Source organism: Gossypium hirsutum, chromosome A13 (assembly GCF_007990345.1).
Source record: "Gossypium hirsutum isolate 1008001.06 chromosome A13, Gossypium_hirsutum_v2.1, whole genome shotgun sequence".
In the NCBI taxonomy this organism is placed as follows: Eukaryota; Viridiplantae; Streptophyta; class Magnoliopsida; order Malvales; family Malvaceae; genus Gossypium; species Gossypium hirsutum.
This window is the reverse complement of record NC_053436.1, coordinates 50,852,215-50,875,934: the sequence shown is the minus strand read 5'-3', so window position 1 is coordinate 50,875,934 and position 23,720 is coordinate 50,852,215. Positions and strand designations below refer to the sequence as shown.

Here is a 23,720-nt window from a genome sequence, read left to right as displayed (position 1 = left end):
ATACACGTGACCCTTAACTTTTCATTTATTACAAAATTTCCCTAAACTTTTATAGCTTTTGTAATTTAGTCCTCTAACCTGAAAATCATCAAATTAACCATTTTCCAAACTCAAATTATATCCAAATATACTTGGTCCTTTAATAGTCAGCATAATACATCAAATTCACTATCAAACCTTGTAATTTTGACATTTTAACAATCCAATCCTTAAATCAAAGTTTAACAAAAATTACTTCACAAAATATTCAAGATTCATCAATGGTAATTTCTAAAAATTTTATCAGATTCAAAAATGAAGGTACAAGCTAGCTGGACCTAGTTACAATGATCTCAAAAACATAAAAATTACAAGAAATAGGTGAGAATTTAGCTCACATGCACAAGAAGAATGCAATTGAAGCTTAAAGCTCCCTTCAATGTTGATTTCAGCTTCCAAAAAAAGAAAATTAAGGACAAATTGTTTTTCTTCCTTTAATTTTGTTTAAATTTTGCTTTTATTACAATTTTGCCATTAACCACATTCTATTTTATCATTTTCACTCTAATTTTTGTCCCAAATTAATTATTAAGGGCTAATTGCTACATAGGCCCTTCCACATTTAATAATTTAGCTATTTTATCACTTAATGCAAAAATTTCTAAGTTTTGCACTTTCAATTTAGTCTTTTTTCTTAAATTGGCTATTAAAACATTACAATTTCTTAACCAAATTTTAATACGACTCTAATGACCTCATAAATATTCTATAAATAATATTGACGAGCTGACACGACGAGAATTTATGGTCCAAAAATCGCTATTCTGTCACCACTAAAAAATGGGTTGTTACAACTCTCCCCCTTTAAGAAATTTCGTCCTCGAAATTTTTACCTGAGAATAGATTCAGATATTGTAATTTCATCAATTCCTCGATTTCCCAGGTAGCTTCCTCAATACCATGTTGATGCCACAAGACTTTCACCAATGGTACTTGTCTATTCTGAAGCTCTTTGACTTCTCGAGCTAAAATTTTCACTGGTTCTTCAAAATACGTCAAATCTAGTTGTAATTCAATTTCATTGTGAGGAATCACGTGTAAAGGATCAGATTTTTACCGTCTTAGAATTGAAACGTGGAACACATTATGAATCTTCTTGAGTTGAGGAGGTAAAACTAATCTGTAATCTATATGACTGATTCTTTTAGTAATCTTGTACGACCCGATAAATCACGGACTCAACTTTCCTTTCTTTCAGAATCGCAACACTTTCTTCCATGAAGAAACTTTTAGGAATACCTAATCACCAATACCAAATTCTTTATTTTTTCTTTTCAAATCCACATACGACTTTTGATGATCAGATGCAACTTTTAGACAATCTCGGATAATTTAAACTTTATCTTCAGTTTCTTGAATCAAATCAATCCCTACCATTTTGGATTCGCTTAGCTCGGAACAATACAATAGTGTTTTACATTTTCTTTTGTATAAAGCTTCAAACAGTGTCATTTTAGTATTGTATTGATAACAATTATTATAAGCTAACTCAGCTAATAATAAATATTTTTCCCAGCTACCCTCAAACTCAAGAATACAACATCATACATTTTCTTCTAAAATCTGAATTACTAGTTCTAATTGCCTGTCTGTCTGAGGATGAAATGCTGTACTAAAATTAAGTTTAATACCCAAAGCCTCATGAAGTTTACTCCAACATCTCAATGTAAATCGTGAATCACAATCTGAAATAATAGATGTCGGAACTCCGTGCAATCTCACAATCTTTAACACATATAATTTCGCTAGCCTCCCAAGTGAGTAATTTGTTCTGATTGGAATAAAATGGGTCGATTTAGTCAATCTGTCAACAAACACCTAGATCAAAACTTTCTTTTTCAGAGTTATAGGAAACCAAGATACGAAATCCATCGTGACTCACTCCTATTTCCACTTTAGAAACATAACAGACTATAATAATCCTGACGGCGCCTGATGCTTTGCCTTCACCTGCTGACAAATCAAACATTTGGCTATAGACTCACAATTTTCACGTTTCATAGTCGACCACCAATACATTTGTTTCAACTTACAATATATCATTGTGCTACCCGGACGAATGGAATATGTACTACTGTGAGCCTCTGATAGAATATCACATTTTAAATTTAAATTATTTTGAACACAATTCTATCACGGAAATGCAATGTATCATCATCACCAATACTTTATTTAGTAGTCAAGCTTCTTCTGAACCTTATTCTCTTGAATTGTTCTTTATGTTTATTCCTTCTAACAATTTTATATTATTTATTAGATCTATGAGGAACTAATCCTCCTGTGGGGGATTAGTGAGTGGAGGTATGATTATTTAACTATTTTGTAGGGGTTTCTTAGCGGATCAACTATTCAAAAGAGGAATAACCTAAAACCCTAGGCCAGACAATCCCAAGTGATTATGGTGGGAATTAACCCAGATTTGGTATGCCATATCCGTGAACACCTTAACCCAGAACCGGTTTGGACTATCAGGTCGAGAGATAAGTAGTTCTTACCGACTCAATATGTCAGTGGAAGATCAGAATAACCTTCTGGGGTATTGACTAGTTGATTGAACAAGAAAACCTAAGACGATAGCTGGTTATAATTACTGAAGCAAGCTAATCACTTATGACCAGATTTGATGCATTTTACTCTTTGATTTCTCGTGTTTTATTTACCTTCTTTTATTATTATTTTTAGGATAATGTACCCGAAACCTCTCTTTGATCCTTCTTACTATAATTCATTTAAAGTACTATTTAGATCTATTTATAATTAGGTTAGAATTAATTTAGTGCTTGGCTTTCTTGGGTACGATCCTCGGTATACTTACCTACTCTATTGTACTATATTACAACCTAACCCGTATACCTGCGGATACCTCTTTTCACACCTTTTGTGCATGATTTCTATTTTAGACTTTGGTACGTCTGGAGGCGGTCAGTAGACCTCCTTGGATTATACCATGTAGGCAATATGGCAAACCCCCCTAGATTATGCAATGGTTGTGGACTTGCTTTCATTCATATGACTCAAAGCTTTAGGCTCTGCAAAGTCTTATACTACCCTTAAAAGGCTTTCATATCCATTTGCACATATTCTCCGTGTAGACCAATCAAACCTCCTGAAAGTCGAATACCATTAAAACTCATTCTCCTTACAATCCACTCGAACATCCTTAAACTCAAATAACACATGGCACAGAATGCACAATGTGACATATCACCCTCCATTATCCACTAATACGTTCCTCTATACTTCGCATATCAATAATATATATGCATTTTATACACAAGCACTCAACCAATACTACTGTTAATACTCGATGCACATTACGCCAAAAATTTCATCTACACCACATGGTTAAACTTACAACCAGTCATAGATTTGCATATCAACACAAAACATGTATCACGATACATCAACATTCAGTTGTAGAATAACTCATCATTTGCACAACATTCAACCATAAAACAACTTATCATTTTCACAAAATTCAGCCATAGAATAACTTATCATTTGCACAACATTCAATCATAGAATAACTCATCATTTGCACAACACTAAGTTAAACATACCCAGCATACGATGTTGAAAATAAATGAATAACCATTTAAGACTTGTAACATCCCGGTTTAGACCCTAGTAGGAATAGTGGTTTCGTGACCACAAATCTGAGTTAGAAAAATATTTTTAATTTTTTTTTGTTCCTATAATATGTGAATTGATATTTGTGAAAGTCTCATGTGAAAACTTGATTGTTTGTGTGCTTAATTTAGAAAAAGGACCTAATCGCGTAAAATGTACAAGTGGCTTGCTATTTGTTAAAAGTTCCCAATTGCTATGTCTTTTTAAAGGAGAGGTCCTTATCATGTTATTAGACCATTGAATTTATGAATGGACATATATGCCAAGGGTTAGTGGATTTTAAATGATAATAATAAGGCTATTTTGGTAAAATATGTATTAATGTTATTTGATTAATAAAACAAAGCATGAAATTAGTTCATTATTACTTCATTTTGCCGAAATTTGAAAGAAAAAGAAAAGGAAAGATCAAGCTAGTGTTCAACTAAGGAAATTGATGATTTAGGTATGTGTTTTGATCTGTTTTTGATAATTTCTACGTTTTTGTAATCGTTGCTTAGTAATCTTTCAAGCCCATGCCTTAATTTTTGAATTTGATTATGATTTTAAGATGTGCCATTGTTGATAATGTGATTTTTATGAAGTTTGATGATAGAAAATGAAAGATATGCGTTAGATTAAGATTACTATCTTTTGTATTGGGATTTTTGATGAATTTGAGTATTTTGGACTAAATTGTGAAAATGAGAAATTGAGGGTTTAAAATGTGAAATAAATGAAACATGTGGGCTTATATGAACTAGATGAAAATTCAATTAGGCATGTATGAAAGGAAATTATGCATATTTTGTAATTTTATGAAATAGGGACTAAAATGTTATAATGTGAAAATGTGAGGACTAATTTGTAAAATGCCCTAAACATGTGTATATGGATTGAATTGAATGGTTTTTTTTAATAAAAGAGTTCAATTTGAATTTTTATAGATCAAGAACTAAAGAAAACGAAATTAGATTGGGGAAAGTCGAAAGTCATTGAATAGCCGTTTGTTTCCATTCATTTCTGTACGAGGTAAGTCGATATACAAATAAATGTGTTTGAATTGATTTATTCATGTTTATATGATATTGAATTGTCATGAATGGTTATAGAAGTTGAATATGTGAAATTGAGAAAGTTTCGATAATGTGATGACGTCTGAAAGCCCTGTACGAACCATAGGAATAGTTAGGATACATATGTCATGACTAGGAATTCCAATATGTGATTCCAAGTAAGACCACGTCTGGGACGTTGGCATCGACTTGAGATTCATGTGTAATACCATGTCTGGGACATTAGCATCGTAACTGATTTCGTGTAGACCTTATCTAGGATAGTGGCATCGATATTTGATTACATGTAAGACCACGTCTGGGATGTTAGCATTGTATGAGCTTTTCGAGTTATTCGGATATCCTATTTAATTTCGTACAGTTAAACGGGCATTCTGAGAAATACGTGATTGAATGAATGAATAACCAATTCAGGTACATGGAGATGTGTTCAACATTTGTTAATGAGAAGTAAGTATATGTGCAAGTGATGATATGTGATATAAGTATGATAAAATATGTTATATGTGCAAATGAATTGGGAATATGTGAATTGTATATGAACTATATGATTTGTGATAGTATTTAGCTACGGAGTATATGTATTTTATGATGCTTATATGCTTATAAATTTATTTGTATATGGCTTACTAAGCTTTTGAAAGCTTACTTTGTGTGTATTTACATTGTGTTATAGATATTGAAGCTACTGGAAGCTCGAGGATCATTGAGGATCATCACCACACTATCAAATATTTCTTTCGTATCTTTTGAAAATGTATATATAATCGTATGACATGTATAGGCTAGAATTAATGTGGTATTTTTTGAGATGTGTATATCATGCCATGAGAAATGGCTTGATTATGGTTGAATTTATTGTTTGATTTTGGTATATGATATGTGATGCAAAAATGGTAAATTTGGTGTATATATATGGCCTAGTGAAATGGACTTTTTGGTAAGTTAGTTTTGTGGTTGAAATGGTTATAAATGTGATATGAATTATGTGTTCAAGATATGAATTAGTTACATGGAATTAGTATGTTTGAGTTGGAATTATGTATGGAAATGATAAATGATATTGAAGTATGAATGATGCTTATTTTGGAAATGTTTTGGTTGCATTTTGGGCTATGAAATGTGGTCTTAAAAGCTTATGTATATAAGGTGGCAAAATGACTTTTCAAGTAGCCTATTTTTGTCCACACGGAAGAGACACGGGCGTATGTCTCAGCCGTGTGTGACACACGGTCATGTTACAAGGCCATGTGTCCCTTGGGGTAGTCCTAAAATTTTAAGTCAGTCTCGAGCAAGGCCTAGACACACGGGCGTGCCTGGTGGCCGTGTGAGGCACACAGACTTGGCACATGGGCATATGTAGCCATTTCGAAGGGAACACGGGGTAGACACACAGGCGTGTGGTCGGCCGTGTGACCCAAGTCAATTTCGACCATAGCCAAGACACACGGGCCTGTCTGTGGCCGTATGGTATAAGTCAGTATGTATGCCTTGTTTTCACACGACCTATGCCACGGGCGTGTTTAGTGGCCATGTGAGGCACACGGCCTGCTCAGACGGGCGTGTGACCTGTGATTCCATGAAATTTTTTTGAGTGTCTAGAAACTTTTATACGAGATCAGTTTAGTCCCGAACCTTCTCCATTGTATGTTTAAGGTCTCGTTGACCTAAGAAAGAGACTTTATGTTGATATTTGACTATGATATGGCAATGTATGGCTTTTTATTGTGAAATGATTTCGAAATGTTCTGACGTGTCTGGTAATGCCTCCTAACCCTAATCCAGTGACGGATACGGGTTAGGGGTGTTACCAAACTTGAGTTCTAGAACTCACTTGGAAGTTGATACTGAACCCTTATAGTTAGCTTTTCTCTTATTTCTTGAACCTCCTTAGTCAACTAAACATAAAAACCATTCTAGAAATCCTACAAAGACAATTCAAAATCATAAGAACCATAAGTTGTTTGCATGTAGAGGCAATTTAATGATTATCCACAACTTTAACCATTACAGAAAAGAATCAATTCATTAACTGAAATCCTTAACTTTCTTCCCTTTTCTTAATTCCACTAATACAAAGAGGTTAGGAAGCTTACCAGCTATGAAATTTTCCAGTTTTTGAGACTCAAACTTTAGTCTCTCCCTTCCATGCATAATGATCTTTAATCCTTCTCTCTTCGAGAACAGACTAGAGAAAAAGTTGAAGAAAGAACAGAAAAATGAAAGAATAGTACCGGAGAATAACGTCTCTCTGTTATATAATCCTCTCGCACTTTCTTCACCAAAATCAATTTAACAAAAAAATATAGATACCCACAATCATCATGTCTCCCACTAAGAAGGTTTCTAGTTCAAAAGTAACTAAAGGTTGAAATCCAATCTTTTATCAATTTGTCCACAAAATTGCTCTTATTTACATTAGAGCTTACCCAAAAAGAAAGGTTTTCAAATTAATACCCAAAGTTACTATTACAACTTAAGCTTTAATTTTTCTGGGTGTGACAAGTTGTTTAGCCAAAACTTTGTCATGTATAGTGTAACGCCCCGTACCCGAGACCGTTGCCGGAGTCGAACACGAGGTGTTAACAAACTTAATTCATTTACTTACACAATTCATTTTAAAATTTCCAGACAAGCTGGCTAACTGCATCACAGTTACTTTAAAAATCATATCTCGAGTTCCAAAACTCAAAAACCAATTCTATAAATTTTTCCTGAAACTAGACTCATATGTACATCTACAAATTTTTTTCTAGAATTTTTGGTCGATCCAATTAGTACAGTTTATTAGTTAAAGTCTCCCATTTTTCAATGTTCGACTACTCTGACCTTCATGCATTATGACTTAGATATCTCCCTGTACAGAGCTTCAATACTTATTCCGTTTGTTTCTAATGAAACTAGACTCAAAAAGGAATCTATACATATAAAAAATGAATTTTCTAATTGTCTCTGGTTAATTTATGGTAAATTTTCAAAATCAGAACAGGGGATCCCGAAAATGCTCTGGCCCTATTTAACGAAAACTTAAACATCTCATAAAATACGGCTCATATAGTCGTTTCGTTTCTTTCATATGAAAATAGACTCATCAAGATTCGATTACATAATTTATTCACTATTTAATTCCATTCCTACTATTTTTAGTGATTTTTCCAACTTATGTCACTGCTGCTGTCAGCATCTATTTTAAGGTAAATTTTACCTATTTCATAATTTTCCATGAATCAAATAGCAAATTGACATACATTATTATCAAGGGTAATCCCGATTAGCCATGACGTACGTAGCACCAATAGGGCCATGATTGGCCATTCCAATGGCTAGTCATTACCAAACATTTCCACACCACTTAATAACCATATCACAAGACCATAATGTTATACTTCGAAATATACGAGCCATTTTCACATGGCTATACGAATACACATTACCAAAGGGTACTTAATTAACAACAAGGGTCAGCCCTATACATGCCATTTTCAAAATTGAACTAAAAGAGTACCAAAAAGTGGCTTAGATAGTGTGGATGACTTCGACTTTGACACTTCCGAGTCCGGTAGCTGACGAACAAAATCTATAAAACAGAGAATCAAAGTAACAGAGTAAGCATTTTAATGCTTAGTAAGTTCAAGTAATGAAATTATTTACGACTAAAGTATAGCGTTCATATGACTAAATGAATAGCTGCATATACGCATATTCCCAAAATCATACTTACTTCACACTTCAACCAGTATACTCATACACAGGGGATCAAACCGAACTAAAGGCCGGAAGTTGCTAATCAATAGAGCGAATACTATCTAAAAAGGAATTAACTTTTCCGATGCATATACAAAACATACCTTATCGTTTGGATTTTATGAGCGTATTAATTGAAATTATTATAGCAAGATCGCTCAATTCCAAACCCAAGTACCTTCGGGATTTATCCGGATATAGCAACTCGCACAAATGCCTTCGGGTCTTAGCCCGGATATAGTCAATAGCACAAAAGCCTTCGGGACTTAGCCCGGATATAGTCACTAGCACAAATGCCTTCGGGACTTAGCTCGGATATCATTCGAATAATCATGCACATATATCAATAAATCATGACACATCCATATTTCATTTTCATTACTAAAGCTCAAACACAAGACACTTATCAAACCTTACCAATTTCGGCTCAATAGCCACATACAAGGAGCATGATTTTGATTGGCTTTATAACATGATCTCTATACACATTCGGCTACCTGTCACAAGTATAACTAATCACCTCAATATATAATTCAAGTAGAATCATTATATCACCGTTTATTTGTTATGCTTATATGTCATGACTTAATCAAATCATAAACTAAGTTCCATTACTCAAAGACTTACCTCGGATATTTGGTACAGTTGCGGAGTGGCTACTCGGTTACTTTCTCTTTTCCCTTATCTGAAATTGCCCCCTATGCTCTTGAGCTTAAGTTCAACAAATTTTAACTAGTCATTAATCGACTATTCAAGTATTACTTTCAGAATATAATACATATGGATTCAACTTTCACACATATAGATTATAGTAAGCTTTATAAAAATCAATAAATAATTCATTAGCAAATTTTCATTAATGTTTACAATATAATTACAATTTCCCTATAAGCTGAATTCCTAAGCAACAGTCACTAAAGTTTTTATAACTGGAGCTACGAAACTCCAAATCAATTTCCGTAAATTTTTCTTGACATAAGACTCATTTATCTATTATCCATAAAATTTTAAAAATTTTTAGTTTAGCCCAACAATACCAGATTTTTCTTAAAGTTCACCTTGTTTCACTGTTTGACTAAACTGACTGCTCTTCACTACGAATCAGATTTCTCATTGTACAGAATTCAAAATATGTTCTCGTTTATTTCATTTGAAACTAGACCCGTTAAGGAGTTTAAGCATATAAATTTTATCTTAGGGCCATTTTTTTACAATTTATACTGATTTTATAAAAACAGAACAGGGAATTTAGTAGTCATTTTGACTCAGCCCCACAATACTTCAAATATCTCAAGATTGGTAACTCTTTTGTTTTTATAGTTTCTTTTCTAAGAAACTAGACTCTTCAAGCTTTAATGACATAATTTATTCAGCTTCTAACTCAACTCCTACAATTTATGGCGATTTTCCAAAATCACCTTACTGCTGCTGTCCCCAAGCAGATTATTACCAAATCACTCTTTCACACATTCTTTGTATACATTTTATTTAAGCATCTATATATCAACAATCGAATTCATCATATAAATATCTATAAATTCACTCAAACAATCTCAATACAACACATGGTGCTCAAACCATTATTCAAGTTCAAAACTCGGCTAATACACATATATACACTAGCAATCAAATACTAACATTTGCATTTCACCTTAATAGCTAGCTTAGAAAACCTTAATTTAACATATAATTGTTCATAACACAATTAAAGCATCCTCTCCATTCCATCAATTCAAAACACATATATTGCCCAATAATATCCAAAATCATATTCGGCCTTAGTACACAACTTGTTAGCCGATTTTTCTCCATTTAGCAACTAATGCACATATGTGCTCATTTGTTAGACTCTACTTCACCTAACTACCATTTTTTTCATCCAAATAACATGAACAACAACCATTTCTTGAACATTTTCTCTTAACCGATTACTCATGTTACCAACAAGATTCAAAATTTGGACATGGGCTAACTAAGGGACTTAGTAACTAGCTTAATACATTCAACAATTTCAAAAGCTACCATGAATTACATACCTTATTCAAGACTAGAAGGAGTGGCCGAATGTTTGTTTCCCCTTCCCCTTTCTTCTTAAAATTTTCGGCCAAAGATGTTAAAAGATGAACACTTTATTTCTTTTCTTTGTTTTATTCACTTAATTAGTTTAACACCCTTTTTCTTTTTTTCTTTTTTTTCATAAATTATGCCATTAATACATTATTTTATTATTATTACCCATCACATATTGCTTATCCTCATTGTCATGGCCGGCCACTACTATCAAAGTGGGGAAATTGACATGCAAGTCCACCGTTTGGATTACATGCATTATTGAGCCACTTCTAGGATTACCTATCCCATTTCACATTTGTCTCACATAAGTCCTATTAAAAAGATTCACATTCAAATGAATAAATTAAAGATTGAAATTTTCACACATGCATGTTCATGCACAATAAACATAGAAAATAACGGTTCTTTATTTTTATAACTCGGTTTTGTGGTCCCGAAACCACTTTTCGACTAGGGTCAATTTAGGGCTGTCACAACTCTCCCCCACTTAAGAAATTTTCGTCCCCGAAAATCTTACCGGTAAATAGGTTTGGGTATCGTTCTTTCATAGAGTTCTCGGTTTCCCAAGTAGCTTCTTTGATCCCATGCTTGTGCCATAACACTTTTACTAAAGGAACATTTTTATTTCGTAATTCTTTCACTTCACGAGCTAGGATACGAATCGGCTCTTCTTCATAACTCATATCGGATTGAAGTTCGACCTCGGAGGGATTAATTATGTGTGAAGGATCAGATCTGTAACGTCGAAGCATCGAAACATGAAAAACGTTGTGAATCTTTTCGAGATCAGGGGGTAAAATCAATCTATATGCCACTGGACCAACTCGTTCGGATATTTCATACGGCCCTATAAACCTCGGACTCAGTTTGCCCTTACGGCCAAATTTGAGTATCTTTTTCCAAGGTGAAACTTTAAGAAACACTTTGTCTCCCACCTGATACTCAATATCTCTTCGTTTTAAATCCGCGTATGACTTCTAATGATCTGATGCTGCCTTCAGACTTTCACGAATTATCTTTACTTTCTGCTCAGCATCTTTAATCAAATCAACTCCGAAAATTTTACTTTCACCGAGCTCGGTCCAAAACAATGGTGTACGGCATTTACGACCGTACAAAGCCTCGTAAGTTGCCATCTTAAGACTTGATTGAAAACTATTGTTGTAAGCGAATTCAATCAAAGGTAAATACCGCTCCCATAAACCACTAAACTCAAGGATGCAACATCTCAACATATCCTCGAGTATCTGAATTATCCGCTCGGATTGACCATCAGTCTGTGGATGAAATGCGATGCTAAAATGCAACTTGGTACCCAAAGCTTCTTGCAATTTCTTCCAAAATCGCGATGTGAATCTCGGATCTCTATCTGACACAATGGAAATAGGTACTCCATGTAACCTTACAATCTGAGATACATACATTTCAGCTAGCTTGTCAAGGGAATAATCCGTACGTACAGGAATAAAATGAGCTGACTTTGTCAGTCCATCAACAACAACCCAAATCGCGTCTTTCTTACTTGCCGACAATGGCAACCCAGATACAAAATCCATCGTGACTTGATCCCATTTCCATTCAGGTATCATGATCGGCTGAAGTAAACCTGTAGGCACTTGATGTTCCACTTTCACTTGTTGACATATTAAACACTTCGAAACAAAATCGGAAATGTCTCGTTTCATACCATGCCACCAAAATTGACGTCTCAGATCGTTGTACATTTTCGTACTCCCCGGGTGAATCGACATTTGGCTACAATGAGCTTCGTTCAGAATCATCGAAATAAGTTCTGAATTTCTTGGAACACACAAACGACTTCTGAACCTCAAACAATCGTCATCATCAACTTGAAACTCTGATTCCATATTCGAAACACATTCAGCCCGTTTTGCAACCAATTCATCATCAACTTCCTGAGCTTCACGAATTTGATGAATCAACAATGGTTTGGCCTTTAATTCTGCTACTAATACATTGTCGGATAGAACAGACAAGTGTACATTCATCGCTCGTAAAGCAAACAGTGATTTACGACTTAAAGCATCCGCAACCACATTAGCCTTTCCCGGGTGATAGTCAATGACAAGCTCATAGTCTTTCAACAACTCGAGCCAACGTCTTTGTTGCAAATTCAAATCTCTTTGAGTCATCAAATATTTGAGACTTTTGTGATCCGAAAATACATGGCACTTCTCACCAAATAAGTAATGTCTCCATATTTTTAAAACGAATACGATGGCAGCTAATTCGAGATCATGGGTTGGATAATTTTTCTCATGTGGCTTCAATTGCCTCGACGCATATGCTACAACTCGACCTTCTTGCATCAATACACAACCCAACCCAAGTAAGGATGCGTCACTGTAAATGACAAACTCTTTGCCTGATTTAGGCTGCACTAGCACTGGAGCTTCAGTCAAGTAAGTTTTTAGTTGATCGAAACTTTTCTGACATTTTTCTGACCATTCGAACTTAACATCTTTCTGAAGTAGCTTCGTCATTGGTGTGGGTATCATCGAGAAACCCTTTACAAACCGTCTGTAGTAACCGGCAAGTTCCAAAAAGCTCCGAACCTCAGTAATATTTCTCGGGGGCTTCCAGTTAAGTATGGCTGAAATTTTGCTCGGATCAACTCGAATACCCGATGCAGATACCACATGACCCAAGAAGCTCACCTCTCTTAACCAGAACTCACACTTACTGAACTTAGCATATAACTGCTTATCCCGTAAAATCTGCAACACTAACCCCAGGTGTTCAGCATGATCGATTTCATTTCTCAAATAGACCAAAATATCATCTATAAACACAACTATAAACCGATCCAAAAACGGTCTGAAGATCTGATTCATCAAATCCATAAATACCGCAGGGGCATTAGTGAGCCCAAACAGCATCACTAAGAACTCGTAGTGACCGTATCTCATTCTGAAAGCAGTTTTGGGTATATCCGAATCCCGAATTCGCAACTGATAATAGCCCGATCTCAAATCTATCTTTGAAAACACTGAGGCTCCCTTTAGTTGATCAAACAAATCATCAATACGCGGTAATGGATATTTATTCTTTATTGTCACTTTATTCAACTGACGATAGTCGATGCACAACCTCATGGTTCCGTCCTTCTTTTTCACAAACAATACTGGTGCACCCCAAGGTGAGAAACTTGGTTGAGCGAATCCTCTATCCGTCAACTCTTGCAACTGAGCTTTCAATTCCTTTAATTCTGTTGGTGTCATACGATACGGAGCTATTGAAATCGGTGTAGTCCCAGGTACAAGTTCGATGCCAAACTCTACCTCCCGAACAGGTGGTAACCCTGGTAATTCTTCGGGAAAAACATCCGGATATTCACAAACCACTGGTACTGACTCAAGTTTCTTTCCTGATTCTTCATTATCAAGTACGTATGCAAGATACGCTCCACACCCCTTTCTCACATATTTTTGAGCTAACATCGAGGATATTATTGTTGGCAATCCATCCAAGACAGTAGACTCAACTCGGATTATCTCATTATTTGCACACCTCAAATCAATAGTCTTGCTTTTGCAATTCACAACTGCATCATGCACGGTCAACCAATCCAAACCGAGAATAACATCAAATTCATCAAACGGTAAAAGCATCAAGTCCGCCGGAAAACAGGAACCTCGAATTACTAGGGGACATTTCTTACACACCTTATCAACAAGCACACAATGACCCAAGGGATTCGATACTCTAATAACGAACTCAGTAGACTCAACAGGTAAAGTCTTACTGGATGCTAAAGTCTCACATATATAAGAATGAGTAGAACCAGGGTCAATCAATGCAATCACATTAGTATCAAAGAGAGTGAATGTACCGGTAATAACATCAGGCGAAGAAGCATCCTCGCGTGCACGTATAGCATAAGCTCTGGCAGGAGCACGAGCCTCAGATCTGGTGGTAACGTCTCTAGATCCTCTCTGACCGCCACTAGCATTCCCCACATTTTTAGATGGTCTACCTCGAGCAGTAGTAGCACTCAGTTTCCCACTCTGATTTACATTCTGTTCAGACAATCTCAGGCAATCTTTAATAAAGTGGTCAGCTGATCCACACTTATAACAGGAGCGGTCATGGAATCTACAACTCCCCGAATGCCATTTACCACAATACTGGCACTCTGTCCTGTCCCGACGATCATTTCCAACACTGGTAATCGAAGTGACTCGCGTACTCATAGGAGGTCGATCGCGATCTCGTCTAGAAAAGCCCAAAGTGCCTTTAGACCGGCCTAAATCATCTCTAACTTTCTTCGAAGACTGTTGGAAGGGTTTTCCCGAAGATCCCTTACGAAACTCCTTTGCTCCCATATCAGCTTTTCTTTTCTCCTTACTGAGCTCTTCGGCTTTGCAAGCTCGCTCGACAAGTATCACAAATTCTCTGATTTCTAAAATGCCAATATACAGTTTTATATCATCGTTCAGTCCATCTTCGAAACGTTTACACATTACAGCTTCTGAAGAAATGCATTCTCGAGCGTACCGGCTAAGCCTTACAAACTTTCGTTCATAATCAGTAACCGACATGGAACCTTGTTTAAGTTCAAGAAATTCTTTCCGTTTTTGATCAATGAATCTCTGGCTGATATACTTTTTTCGAAACTCAGTTTGGAAAAACTCCCAAGTTACTTGCTCTCTAGGCACAACAGAAATCAACGTATTCCACCAATAGTAAGCAGAATCACGTAGCAAGGAGATAGTACACTTTAGGCATTCATCGGGTGTGCAAGATAGTTCATCAAGTACCCGAATAGTGTTGTCCAACCAAAATTCAGCTTGCTCGGCATCACCGCTGTCTGTAGCCTTAAATTCAGCAACCCCGTGTTTTCGGATTCTGTCAACTGGGGGCTTATTTAACCTTATCTGGTCAGTTATCGGAGGTATCGCAGGTGCAGAGGCTGTATTGGTCGGGAATGGGGGTTGTGGAACAGCCGTATTAGTTTGAATGTACTGATTGAACCACTCATTCATTACGCTATAAAAAGCCTGTCTAGCTTCATCATTCTGATTACTAGCAATAGGTTGAGAGTCCGCCGGCGCTGTCCCTTGCGCGAGAGCAGGCGCTACACTCTCAACATCATCAGCTACCGCTCGGTTGGGATCGAGATCCATTACTATAAGTAAACACATTTTTAACTGTCAGAAATCACCACACTATCAATAAACACATAATGGCATGTATAGCTAAACCCGAACGTATTACGGTAGTCCTAAAATCGACTAAACCGTGGCTCTGATACCAATAAAATTGTAACGCCCCGTACCCGAGACCGTTTCCGGAGTCGAACACGAGGTGTTAACGGACTTAATTCATTTACTTACACAGTTCATTTTAAAATTTCCAGACAAGCTGGCTAACTGCATCACAGTTACTTTAAAAATCATATCTCGAGTTCCAAAACTCGAAAACCGATTCTGTAAATTTTTCCTGAAACTAGACTCATATGTCCATCTACAAATGTTTTTCTAGAATTTTTGGTTGAGCCAATTAGTACAGTTTATTAGTTAAAGTCTCCCCTTTTTCAATGTTCGACTACTCTGACCTTCATGCATTATGACTTAGATATCTCCCTGTACAGAGCTTCAATACTTATTCCGTTTGTTTCTAATGAAACTAGACTCAAAAAGGAATCTATACATATAAAAAATGAATTTTCTAATTGTCTCTGGTTAATTTATGGTAAATTTTCAAAATCAGAACAGGGGATCCCGAAAATGCTCTGGCCCTATTTAACGAAAACTTAAACATCTCATAAAATACGACTCATATGGTAGTTTCATTTCTTTCATATGAAAATAGACTCATCCAGATTCGATTACATAATTTATTCACTATTTAATTCCATTCCTACTATTTTTAGTGATTTTTCCAACTTACGTCACTGCTGCTGTCAGCATCTATTTTAAGGTAAATTTTACCTATTTCATAATTTTCCATGAATCAAATAGCAAATTGACATACATTATTATCAAGGGTAATCCCGATTAGCCATGACGTACGTAGCACCAATAGGGCCATGATTGGCCATTCCAATGGCTAGTCATTACCAAACATTTCCACACCACTTAATAACCATATCACACGACCATAATGTTATACTTCGAAATATACGAGCCATTCTCGCATGGCTATACGAATACACATTACCAAAGGGTACTTAATTAACAACAAGGGTCAGCCCTGTACATGCCATTTTCAAAATTGAACTAAAAGAGTACCAAAAAGTGGCTTAGATAGTGTGGATGACTTCAACTTTGACACTTCCGAGCCCGGTAGCTGACGAACAAAATCTATAAAACAGAGAATCAAAGTAACAGAGTAAGCATTTTAATGCTTAGTAAGTTCAAGTAATGAAATTATTTACGACTAAAGTATAGCGTTCATATGACTAAATGAATAGTTGCATATACGCATATTCCCAAAATCATACTTACTTCACACTTCAACCAGTATACTCATACACAGGGGATCAAACCGAACTAAAGGCCGGAAGTTGCTAATCAATAGAGCGAATACTATCTAAAAAGGAATTAACTTTTCCGATGCATATACGAAACATACCTTATCGTTTGGATTTTATGAGCGTATTAATTGAAATTATTACAGCAAGATCGCTCAATTCCAAACCCAAGTACCTTCGGGATTTAGCCGGATATAGCAACTCGCACAAATGCCTTCGGGTCTTAGCCCGGATATAGTCAATAGCACAAAAGCCTTCGGGACTTAGCCCGGATATAGTCACTAGCACAAATGCCTTTGGGACTTAGCCCGGATATCATTCGAATAATCATGCACATATATCAATAAATCATGACACATCCATATTTCATTTTCATTACTAAAGCTCAAACACAAGACACTTATCAAACCTTACCAATTTCGGCTCAATAGCCACATACAAGGAGCATGATTTTGATTGGCTTTATAACATGATCTCTATACACATTCGGCTACCTGTCACAAGTATAACTAATCACCTCAATATATAATTCAAGTAGAATCATTATATCACCGTTTATTTGTTATGCTTATATGTCATGACTTAATCAAATCATAAACTAAGTTCCATTACTCAAAAACTTACCTCGGATATTTGGTACAGTTGCGGAGTGGCTACTCGGTTACTTTCTCTTTTCCCTTATCTGAAATTGCCCCCCTATGCTCTTGAGCTTAAGTTCAACAAATTTTAACTAGTCATTAATCGACTATTCAAGTATTACTTTCAGAATATAATACATATGGATTCAACTTTCACACATATAGATTATAGTAAGCTTTATAAAAATCAATAAATAATTCATTAGCAAATTTTCATTAATGTTTACAATATAATTACAATTTCCCTATAAGCTGAATTCCTAAGCAACAGTCACTAAAGTTTTTATAACTGGAGCTACGAAACTCCAAATCAATTTCCGTAAATTTTTCTTGACATAAGACTCATTTATCTATTATCCATAAAATTTTAAAAATTTTTAGTTTAGCCCAACAATACCAGATTTTTCTTAAAGTTCACCTTGTTTCACTGTTTGACTAAAATGACTGCTCTTCACTACGAATCAGATTTCTCATTGTACAGAATTCAAAATATGTTCTCGTTTATTTCATTTGAAACTAGACTCATTAAGGAGTCTAAGCATATAAATTTTATCTTAGGGCCATTTTTTTACAATTTATACTGATTTTATAAAAATAGAACAGGGAATCTAGTAGTCATTTTGACTCAGCCCCACAATACTTCAAATATCTCAAGATCGGTAACTCTTTTGTTTTTATAGTTTCTTTTCTAAGAAACTAGACTCTTCAAGCTTTAATGACATAATTTATTCAGCTTCTAACTCAACTCCTACAATTTATGGCGATTTTCCAAAATCACCTTACTGCTGCTGTCCCCAAGCAGATTATTACCAAATCACTCTTTCACACATTCTTTTGTATACATTTTATTTAAGCATGTATATCAACAATCGAATTCATCATATAATAAATCCACTCAAACAATCTCAATACAACACATGGTGCTCAAACCATTATTCAAGTTCAAAACTCAGCTAATACACATATATACACTAGCAATCAAATACTAACATTTGCATTTCAGCTTAATAGCTAGCTTAGCAAACCTTAATTTAACATATAATTGTTCATAACACAATTAAAGCATCCTCTCCATTCCATCAATTCAAAACACATATATTGCCCAATAATATCCAAAATCATATTCGGCCTTAGTACACAACTTGTTAGCCGATTTTTCTCCATTTAGCAACTAATGCACATATGTGCTCATTTGTTAGACTCTACTTCACCTAACTACCATTTTTTTCATCCAAATAACATGAACAACAACCATTTCTTGAACATTTTCTCTTAACCGATTACTCATGTTACCAACAAGATTCAAAATTTGGACATGGGCTAACTAAGGGACTTAGTAACTAGCTTAATACATTCAACAATTTCAAAAGCTACCATGAATTACATACCTTATTCAAGACTAGAAGGAGTGGCCGAATGTTTGTTTCCCCTTCCCCTTTCTTCTTAAAATTTTCGGCCAAAGATGTTAAAAGATGAACACTTTATTTCTTTTCTTTGTTTTATTCACTTAATTAGTTTAACACCCTTTTTCTTTTTTTCTTTTTTTTCATAAATTATGCCATTAATACATTATTTTATTATTATTACCCATCACATATTGCTTATCCTCATTGTCATGGCCGGCCACTACTATCAAAGTGGGGAAATTGACATGCAAGTCCACCCTTTTGATTACATGCATTATTGAACCACTTCTAGGATTACCTATCCCATTTCACATTTGTCTCACATAAGTCCTATTAAAAAGATTCACATTCAAATGAATAAATTAAAGATTGAAATTTTCACACATGCATGTTCATGCACAATAAACATAGAAAATAACAGTTCTTTATTTTTATAACTCGATTTTGTGGTCTCGAAACCACTTTTCGACTAGGGTCAATTTAGGGCTGTCACATATAGGGTTTTTATTTTTCTCCATAAGCCCGATGTCGTTTTCTCTACAAGTATTTCCCGCAACATGTTCATAAGGCACAAATGTATTCAATTTGAAGAGGACGACAAAACACTTTGGATATGGGGAGACTTATGATTAACCAAAATTTTAGTTTAATGAGATTTCTCAAGGCTTTATACCCACCTTTTAGGTTGAGAATAATAAAATGAAAGTTTCAAGTGGTAGAAACTGCAATTAAGGCAATGTTTGTTTTATAAAAAATAAGTTGCAAAAAATAACTTTTGGCAATTTTATCTTCTTTAATGAATAATTATTTATGGGTTAATAAAAGACAAGTTCATTTTTTTGGGAAATTATTTTCTGTTTAAAAAATGTAAGTTATTTTTAAAAAAAAAAGAATTCTTTAAACTTAAGTTTAATGAAACCAAATATTATTATATTATAATAAAATTTTTATTTTAATATTAAAATTGTTAAAATCAAATATTATAATTTTTATTATTATCAAACATTCATCTTTTTATATTTAATCATGTCTAATTTATTATTACAATAAATATTATTTATTGTTTTAATAATATTATTTAATAACAACAAAGTTTAACATTAATAATAATTATAAATTTCAAGTAATATTCTTAATAATATTTATATTAATAATTTAATAATAAATATATATTACAATTAAATATGTGATAAATGTTTTATTGTATAAAATATGAATATTTTAATAATATAAATGTTAGCATTTGTTTAAACCCTATTTAATTTCTAGCTCCAATGTATCACCCTCTGATCTTATATATATATATATGGGAGAAATCCACTTAAACCAAAGTTAACTAAAGTAGTTTTACATCATTTCATATATTTTTTTATAATTAATAATTTAATAATTCAACCGTAGAATTTATCGCTATAATTGTACTTTCATGCATGCAAATTTTGAAACTGATTTGATATCCCTACCATATCAATTTAAGAAGTCTATATGTTAATATTTATTGAACTATTGAAATTTTTTGTACGTAAAACAAAAAGTTTAAAATTTTTAATTTATGTCAAATTTGACATGCATGATTAGTATAAATGGAATATAAAATATGATAGTTAAATCATTAAAATAATAGCCGTATAAAAATATACGGAATAATATAAAACTACTTTAGCTTTACAACGGTTTAAGTAGATCTCTCCTTATATATATATAATATAACTTCAAATGAAGTTTTTATTAGATACGGGTTATTATTAAATCTATATAAGATATTATTTATTATAAAATATTATCTTGATCATAAAATAATTATTAATTGTTAAAGAAAAATGCTTCTATAATATATTGTAACAAATATATTTTATGTGTTTACTTCAGTAAAAACATATTACAAAAAGATGATTTCAACAAAATTTACCAAACAATGAAAATATATTATGCGGAATCATCCCAACACTAAAAAACATCAACTTTTCATAAATTATTTTTCTAAAGCAATCTTCCCCGGAAAAAAGGCAACCTAAATGGAGAAGAAGAAAGTAGGTTTATAAACTTGCGAAACAAATATTATATGATTCTATATGCTGCCTATAGGTTTAGATTGAAGTTTTGAAATTAAATTTTATATATAGACTATAGCTATTGTAAAGTAACATTCACGTGCTTATACACCTTGTAAAAAGATCACAACAGACATTGAATTGCCAAAATAATCATAGGACTTAAAACATACACGTACTGAAGTTATCATCAGTAAATGCAAGCTCTACCGATATACTCACAATGAAAAACATACTCAAGTTACAAAATAATAATAATAATAATGATAATAATAAAGTTAACAAAAAAACACATACTCGGACATTGAAATCTACCAATCCTAGTAAAAACGAAAGAAAATCCTACCAGTTCTAGGGTTTTAGTCCATCATGGATTAATCATAGATGACATATGGAGTTGGAAAGTACGTTACTTTGTCTTTCATCACAGTTTTTTTTTTTTTCCTTCTGTTTCTTTAATTAAAGCTAACACTAACAACAGAAAAAGAAGCTTCAACACCCAGTTCTTTGAGCAAAAGATAAAGAAAATAAAATCTATAAAGGATTTTTAGTGGATGAAGAGGTGAAACATGAAAGATCCGTCCATGGAGTTCCACCCCAGTATTGATCATTTCCTGGAACATCCAAAAACGGCCTTGAAAATCTCACTTCTTGCTGATCATTATCTTCCATTTTCACTGAAGCTATTAGGGTTGCCATTGAGCTCGATATCTTAGGCCGAACTCCACAAGCGGATGGTTCAACACCTTGACTTTCAACTTGGTACGAAGCTCCTAGGAAGGCAAATTGCGGTGGTTGTTGTAGCCGCCACTGGTCCAAACCCGTCATGGACAAAAGTGAAGTACCAGCGGCTCCAGCCCCACTTAAACCACTTCCTTTTTGATAACTTAAGTTATCATTTGTTCTTCCAACTGAGGCGGGAACTGAACCGTAATTCAACCCAATATCCGTACCGCCACCACATTCATTATGAAGATGCAAAGGAGCCGTGAACCTAAGTGTAGGAACCTGAGGTCCAACTCCAAGACCTAAAATATCACTTCTTCCAAAACTGTTAGAAGAAATAGTAGTATTTGAGGAACCGGATGCTGTTTGCCTGTCGCCTTTGACCGGAGATTTCGGTACACTTCCTTTGCTCCTTTTATTCCTACGGCATCCACCTCCAATAGGAACATTCCTTAGGGCACCCCCTAGAGTCCAATACCTTTTACAAGTTTTGCAGAAGTGACGAGGCTGCGTAAGGCTGTAGTTGTTGAAGTAGCAAAACTTTGTGTTAGTTGATTCACATCTTGGGCACTTTAATGCTACCTCCGGCACTGATATGTTGGCCAAACGAGCTCGATCTGCCATAGAACCAGGCCGGATCGAGCCTGCTCCATGTGGTGCCAGAAGTGGTGGTGGAGGAAAGTGTTGGACGCTATTACCGGGACCAGCTTGATGATTTGAATGCTGTAAAAATAGAAGAAAGCATGAAGAAAGAGGGAAAAAAAAATCAAATACTTGGTATATTCAACAAGATATAACAAAAGTAACAATAGGAATATTTTATCTTTAGAAAATTTTGCTTTTTCAGTGAACAAATCTTTCAAAACAAATAAATTCAAAGAACCAATAAAAATAAAAACCTTACTTGTTGCCAGTTGGGTGGATCAAGATAAACTGGTATGGAGGTAAAAACCATGGTTCCTTGATCTTTATTTTCCTTTCGTAAAAGCAATTAATAATACAAAGTGACAGTGTTAAAGAGAGAAAGGGAAAGAGAAAAAAAAGCAAAGCAAAGAAAGTGAGATGTGGAACGAGGACGGAAGCAACAAAAAATTAAAAGGAGTCTTAGCTACATTATATATGATAAAATATTTACAATATATAATTAAGTTATTATTGCTCCTTCTCACGCTACTATTTCTGTTTTGTTTCTAGGGGTTACAAAAGGTGATGTTTCTTAACCTTTAACCTTTCTTTATTTTACTAGATTTTTTTTTCTTAGTGATTCTTTGTACTTAAAGAAAAAAATGAGATAGTGGCTCTCCTCTTGCACTTGCATGTCTGTGAAATGCATGGAAAAATGAAACATTCAAAATCAACTTAATTTCTTTAAAAAAAATTGATTAGCGCAGTTTAATTATCATAATTTTTTTTATTATAAGTTTTGATTATTATTATTTTTACATAATACTTAAAATTACTCGTAACCTCTCCCTAACTCATAAATAGGAGGATAATACACTTTAATGCACTCGAAGCTACGTCCTCATGTATTGATCATAATTCTTATACCAGTCGATTTAATACTCAATCGACAATTATCAAAATTTTTAAATACAAAATATATGGAAATTTATTTTTTATCCTACAGTATTATATAATTTTATACACATACTATGCATAGACATGTAATTTAATAAAATTATGTCTTTTATAACTTATAATTGAAAACAAAGTAGCATATTATTAACATTATATTATTATTTTGGTATTCACGAACCAACAACTCTGGAATACATTTGATTTACTTGCTGAGAGAAAAAAAACTCTGGAAATCTCATACTAGCAACAATCGGTTTTGGTTTAAAAAAAGAAAAAGAAAA

General features: G+C 34.1%; 1 protein-coding gene across 1 annotated transcript; it reads right to left on the bottom strand.

The window, feature by feature from the left end:
* Positions 1-21,253: 21,253 nt before the first annotated feature.
* LOC107894954 (dof zinc finger protein DOF2.4) lies at positions 21,254-22,914 on the bottom strand. Its single transcript, XM_016820113.2, has 2 exons — positions 22,763-22,914; positions 21,254-22,581 (listed from the first exon to the last, which is right to left on the bottom strand). The coding sequence occupies exons 1-2, from the start codon at positions 22,811-22,813 to the stop codon at positions 21,667-21,669; spliced, it is 966 nt and encodes a 321-aa protein (XP_016675602.1). The 5' UTR covers positions 22,814-22,914; the 3' UTR covers positions 21,254-21,666.
* Positions 22,915-23,720: the final 806 nt, after the last annotated feature.

What these genes read in the sequence shown, in the direction of transcription:
- LOC107894954 (XM_016820113.2), bottom strand. Translation starts at nt 22,813, where the DNA reads ATGGTTTTTACCTCCATACCAGTTTATCTTGATCCACCCAACTGGCAA. An exon ending in ATCCACCCAACTGGCAACAA is followed by an intron (nt 22,582 to 22,762) that starts GTAAGGTTTTTA and finishes CTATTTTTACAG; the next exon opens with CATTCAAATCATCAAGCTGG.